General features: G+C 28.2%; 1 protein-coding gene across 1 annotated transcript; it reads left to right on the top strand.

The window, feature by feature from the left end:
- Nucleotides 1-3,206: 3,206 nt before the first annotated feature.
- On the top strand, nucleotides 3,207-6,457 carry LOC111308077 (dynamin-like protein ARC5). Its single transcript, XM_089742633.1, has 5 exons — nucleotides 3,207-3,722; nucleotides 3,841-4,506; nucleotides 4,637-4,737; nucleotides 5,581-5,638; nucleotides 6,014-6,457. Exons 4-5 carry the CDS (start codon nucleotides 5,585-5,587, stop codon nucleotides 6,380-6,382), a joined length of 423 nt encoding a protein of 140 aa, XP_089598759.1. The 5' UTR covers nucleotides 3,207-3,722; nucleotides 3,841-4,506; nucleotides 4,637-4,737; nucleotides 5,581-5,584; the 3' UTR covers nucleotides 6,383-6,457.
- The last annotated feature ends 534 nt before the right edge of the window (nucleotides 6,458-6,991 follow it).

Raw genomic sequence — 6,991 nt, forward strand, 5'->3', positions numbered from 1 at the left:
AAAGGCAGCCAATTTATCTGTCATAGATGCTCTAGTCACTAAATATATTTAGCAACTTATTAAAGACAAATAAAAAATGCCTCTAATTGGACAAATAAAGAGAGATATATGTCTTTAAAAATTGTTTATAGTGTTTATCTATTTGTTTCTAATACAATTATTTAGAAGCAAATTTATTGGTCTATTATTATTACCTTTATGGACACATGCTAATGCCTCTGGTTTTAGATTTAGAAGCAATTAAAATTGAAACTAAATTAGAATGTTTAGGTGAAAAAATTTGTCAATAATTATAAATAAGAACAATTGTAAAATTATTATACAAATAATTTTAACTTTTATATTTGTCTTTAAATATGTTATTTTTTGAATTGTTATTAACTATATAAGAAGTATTACATGATTTGTATTGTGGAGACCTACACACAACTTATGAGATATTATTCATTTTGACATGAAAATCTCACGATTTTGTTTTACAAAAGACGTCTCATAGATTTGAGTTTATATTTATACATATATATCATATCCACACATTTTTTAAATGTGTGATTGGGGGCATTACAATCTTTTCACTTTTAAAACTTGATGTCTCTGTCAAATTAAGTCCAACCACAAGACCAAAATCACACAAGAAGTTAGAATTCTAGATGTAGCTCCATACCGTGTAGTACTTAGAGACTCCTATGGTCCCACCATGTAGTACTTAATTTTCGTCGATTGATAACCTAGCTCTGATACTATTTGTAGAGACATGTACCCTACCTACGATGTATTATCTGTTTTGACCTAAAAGTCTAACGGTTTTATCTCACAAAAATCACCTCACTAGTTTGTGTTTAGATCTTTACATATATATATATCATATAATATCCACACATTCTTTCAATATGAGATTGGGAGTGTTACAATGTTCCTGTCGACTAGTGACTCGTATGGCTCCACTATGTAGCACTTAGTGACTTTTACGATGTAACACTTAGTTCGCGTCGACTAGTAACAGCTTTAATATCATTTGTGGAGACTCGCACCTAACTTACGAGGTATTATCCTTTTTGATCCAAAGATCTCACTGTTTTGTCCCACAAAAAGTGCTTCACAAGTTTGAGATTAAGTCTTAACTTATATATCATATTATATACATACATTCTTTTAATATGGTTAAAGAAATATAAAGTACAAGTATATAAAAAAAAAATCTTTAAGCAGCACAAACCAAGAAACGGTGTAAAGTAAAAAATTAGAAAGAAAATTGAAATAAAGTTGAGTAGTGATAAAAAAATATAAAATTATTAAAAAGTAATTAAAGATGTATTATGCTTAACCTAAAGTTACTTATACAAAATGTGTGTTGTAAGTTAATAAGATAATAAGATAATTTTAAATTATGAAAGTTAATATTGAAATAATAAAAATTATGAGTGAATAATGGTCTAACAATGATAAGTTAATTGATATTGAAGTATTTTATTTTGCCATTAACATTTACAGATTCTTTAATTTAGAACAATAAAACAAATTATATTTATTATATTTAATAATGGCAATAAAACAAATTAAATTTTAATTAAATCAACATACATTAATAACTAGATTTTAAAATTATAAAACGTTATAAATGAAATTAAATGAAATCTACGTACATTAATATTTTATTAAATGAAATCAAACGTGTATTATTATTTCACCAAATGAAATCAAATGAAATCATATTTAATGAAATATAAATATATCAACTAAATATAAGATAATAAAATATTTTATTCTATTAATTTAATTATGAAGAATTAATTTGATATATTTGCTTTCTATATTTACACAAGAAATATATCAATTACTTAAATAGATACTATATTTAATCAAATATAAATGTATTAAATAATTAAATAGAGAATCAACTATTTTGTAACTGTAATTGTTGTATTTATTAAATTATTAATTATATATTGATTGATTTAATTTGTCAAATTAAGAAAATTTTAATAATTTTAATATGAATTAAATTGAGAATAATTTAAAGTCAATAGCAAAAACATAAATATAGTCAATTAACAAGATAATTTTAAATTGTGAAAATTAATATTAAAATAATACAAATTATGAGTAAATAATGGTATAACAATAACAAGTTGATTGATATTGAAATATTTTATTTTGTTATTAACATTTAGAGATCCTCTAATTTGGAACAATAAATAAAATAAAATAATTATATTTAATAATGGTAATAAAATAACTTAAATTTAAATTAAATCAACGTGCATTAATATCAAATAATAAAATTATAAAACGTTACAAACGAAAATAAATGAAATTAACATGCATTAATATTTTATCAAATGAAATCATATTCAATAAAATATAAATGTATCAATCAAATATAAATTAATAAAATATTTTATTCCATTAATTTAATTATGGAGAATTAATTTGATATATTTGCTTTATATATTTACACATGAAATACATCATGAAATACATCAATTACTCAAATGGATACTACATTTAATCAAATGTAATTGTATCAAATAATTAATTAAAGAATCAACTATTTTATAATTGTAATTATAGTATTTATTAATTTATTAATTATATATTGATTGATTTAATTTGTCAAAATAAGAAAATTTTAAAATTTTAATACTTTTAATATGAATTAAATTGAAAGTGACTTAAAATCAATAATAAAAAATAAATATAATTAATTTAATTTTTTGAATTATATTTGTTTTATATATTTACATATGAAACACATCAATTACTGGATACTGTATTTAATTAAATATAAATGTATCAAATAATTAATTCAAGAATAAACTATTTTATAATTATAATTATAGTATTTATTAATTTATTAATTCTATATTGATTGATTTAATTTGTCAAATTAAAAAAATTTTAAAATTTTAATATTTTTAATATCAATTGAATTAAGAGTGATTTAATGTTAATAATAAAAATATAAATATAATCAATTTAGCTTTTTGAATTATTTTTAAATTAAAAATGTATTAAATGAAATAAAAGGCATTTATTAGATGTCATGTGATGATTTTTAAAATCATCCGCATGTCAACATTTTAAGATGTTCACGTAAGATTTCTTTTTATTTTTATAAAAATTTTGGCTTTTATATATTTATATAAGATTGAGTTTTTCAGATTGTGATGTTGGATCATTAACAGTTTTGCTATGACTCATTGTAGGTGAAACACTAGTAGATGACGGAATCAATGGAGGAGCTTTTGTGGCTGCTGACGGTCTTCAATTGCCACACAAGCTATTACCTGTAAGCTAATTAGATGATTAACTCTAAATATTCTTGCATACTGGAATTTTTAATGTATTTCTTATTTTAGTTATACTAATGCCCCAGACATAATTATTCAAGTGCTTTTCACTTTAATCTTTAATTTCTGTAAATATTTCCAATTGACTTGATCAGATGTCCTAGTTTAAAAAAGATAGTTTCCTTTTTTCCTCACTCTCATATATAGAGTTAATGGTAATCTGAGCAAGATATTTTTCCCAGACTCAGTTAAACTGGGTTTCATTGATATTTAAAATTCTGGAATGCATCTTTATGGAGGTGCACAATATCATCCTGCCATGGCTGAATTCCTATTTTTAGTGGGAGGGATGAAATGCCCTCCAATTACAAGGGAAGAAATTGTCAATGCTTGTGGAGTCGAAGATATTCATGATGGAACAAACTACTCAGGGTACGGTCCATTTATGGCTTATCATCTTTCTGTTGCTAATTGTTGATTTTCATCTCATGTGCAATAAACAGTCTCAATTTATTTCCTTTCCATCTTTTTATTTGGGAAATCTGGACAGCTTGCGTTATAGCTGTTTCAAAAGCTCGGTACACTTTTGAACCTTTCCTTCATCAGGTGACAGGTTATATTAACTATTCTAGTTACTCGATTTCTTTTCATGTTCCTATGTTGCTTTCTTGTTACTTAACTAATGCCGTGCAATATTTTAAACTCTGAAATTTAAGTTTTTGAAATGATGGCAAACCTGTTTGTTAGATCCTAGATCCATTTAGTCCTTGCACCAAAAATTACTAGGTAACAACATTTTTGGGAGGAATATGGGGTAAGCTTTTCAACCTGGAGCCATGGGCCTCGTAGTAAGGTATCCCTCTTAGTTGTTGTGGAGTTGCAGGTCCGATTTTAAGACCCCACTAATCTCTCAGGATTCTGTCCGTAGAAAAAATACCAAAAAAAATAAAAATGGTAAGGCATTATGTGGTTGTCCCTGACATGAGATCTAGGTTCTTACTTCATAGGCATCATGAGCAGGGAGGACGTATAATGGTTCCAAGAAGCAAAGCATCCTATTAAACAACCAAACTTGACAAATTAAAGGTTAGATTTTGACTGCTTGATATTTGTTGCTAATGCCCAAACTGAGATATTTCTTTTCCTTGTATAGTTGGGATGTAGGCTCTTGCATATTCTGAAGAGATTACTTCCCATCTCTATCTATCTTCTCCAGGTTTGTGCTCCTTTTGTTTTATTTTATTTTATTTTATTATGCTTACAGCATCTAGGACTATCATATAATCAAGTGTTGCACTTTTTTCTATTATAATTTGTACTTTCTAATATTTCCTGATTTCTAACAGAAAGATGGTGAATATTTAATTGGCCAAGAGGTGTTTCTCAGACGTGTTGCTTCTGTTTTCAACAATTTTGCTGAATCTAGTGAAAGAGCTTGCTGTGAAGAGTAGGTCAATTTCCTCTATTGTCATCCAATTATTTTCGTTAACAATAATTTGCGATTTGCATAGTTCAGTAATTTGTTTCAGTTTCCATTCCTTCTGTAAGTTGTTTAATGGTGAAAGATACTAAAAAAAGCGTAATTTTGCTTGGAGGTTTTTTCTGGTTGATTCATACTCGTTAATTTAAGTTGCTTAATGAATCATAAAGGATGTGGTTTGAAGTAGAGGTGTCCATGGGCTGGGGTAGGTTTGGACTGGAGGTGTCCACGGGCTGGGGTGGCATTGTATCAACACTATAATTATTGCACAAGTCCAGTTAGGCCCAATAATTAGGGCCTCAAATTCTGCACAGGCCCATCCAAATTTGTAAATGGTACAGTCCGGGCCAGCTCATATTACTTTTTTTTTTCAAAAGAAAATTAAAAAATAAAACTTTTTTTTATTTAATCTTTAGTAATTTTACTTTTCTTTTTGTTAAGTTATGAAACATGGATAACTTAACATAATTTCCAATGTTTACGAGGCAATATTATATATATTTATCTTTATATGATATAAATTACATAATATATATTATATAATTGAAAAAAGCTTGGGTCTTAAATGTTGGAGTCAAAGCCCAACCTGTTTTTGAATGGGTCTCATTTTTTTGTTCAAGCCTATTTTTCGAGTTTAATATTTTTGTCCAAATTCTCTCATAACCGGCCTTTGGGCTTTGATGGATAGCTCGACTTTTAGATAAATTTAGTTTGAAGTTTCTGGAAAAATACATTCTAATAATTACTAAAACAAAGATAATTCAGTTTAATAGTCTCCAAATATTACCCAGCATTTAATATTTGCTGCAGATGCATGGAGGATTTGGTGAACGCAACCCGTTATGTATCATGGTCCCTCCACAACAAGGTCAGTTACTTGCGAGGCACATAGTACTTCATGCAAGTGAAACCACTCAAATTGGTTTTAAAATTTACTATAAATAAAAGGTCTTATATTTCTATTCTAATGTGGTGGAATGGGCCATGTTCAATGCACATGTCCAATCTTAAGACTTATGTGTCTTCAACTGTTACTTTTTACCATGGAAAAATTTCGTGCAGTTCCTCCACTTTTTTTTTTTTTTTAAATTTTCTCGCTGCATTTTTTTGGTTGTTCCATATTGATATTGCGTTCGAACTCGTGATTAACTCTTAATTTTAAAACCAGACACATAGATATTATTCTGCTCTTTTGTTCTGACCTGTTTCTGTGTTCATCTTGCTTTGTATGTTGAATTTGCAGAATCGGGCTGGACTACGTAATTTTTTTGACTCATTTGGTGGAGCTGAGCCATCCAGTGTGTTAGTCAATTCTATATCTCCTGGTTTTTCCCAAGAGTCAGGGCTAGCTGTTGTAGAGAAGCATGACACCAAGCCTGGAGCAGATATAAAGCTCAGTCATCTATCCTCTAGCATTGATCCGTGCTCTTCTGCACAGACAGCAGAAACAAAGCTTGCTGACCTTCTAGATAGCACACTTTGGAACCAGAGACTTGGTCCTTCGTCAGAAAGGATTGTTATGCATTGGTACAACAGATATTTCATGGCCTCTGCTGAATTAAAGGTTTGCTTATTTTTATTCGTTGCCATTTTATTCGTCACAAGTCAATAGTACTGGTGAATTTGTCATGGAAATTTCTAATGATGCAGTAACTGGATATTATATGGTAGACATTGACATCATAAAGAATTTGTGCAGAGCACTTCTTTGAAGCTTTTTTAACAATAAAATGTTTGAAAGCAAAAAAGAATATTAAACGCTGGGGAATCTGTGGAACTGGATCGACGTAATCTTTTCCACTTTCCTTTTTTTCATCAATGATTGGAAGTTATTCATGCCCTGTTTTTGCAGTTATGGTCTCTTGTCATGATGATGGCCAGAAGGTAACTAAAGCAACAATGAAATTGTATGAAAAGGCTCACTTATATTGATAGAGGTATATAAATTTATACAAGAGCAGAACCTTCTAACAAAGGAAATAAAATATAAAGGAAATAAAGTCAACTCATAAAATAAATTTGTACAAGCGTGATTTAAGGATGAGATTGATAGCATGATTAATGGATGAGATTGAATATGTGATGATTGCACAAGTATGATTTATGAATGAGATGAACTCCTTGATTTTTGCCCATTATATCTCCGCAAGATTGTGTTTCTATCAAAAACACAAATCTTAGATCAAAGAAAGGAAAATCTGGACTTGGGTAAAGGCTTGGT

This window comes from Durio zibethinus, chromosome 2 (assembly GCF_047325235.1).
Source record: "Durio zibethinus cultivar Kanyao isolate XHJ-2024 chromosome 2, ASM4732523v1, whole genome shotgun sequence".
Classification (NCBI taxonomy): Eukaryota; Viridiplantae; Streptophyta; class Magnoliopsida; order Malvales; family Malvaceae; genus Durio; species Durio zibethinus.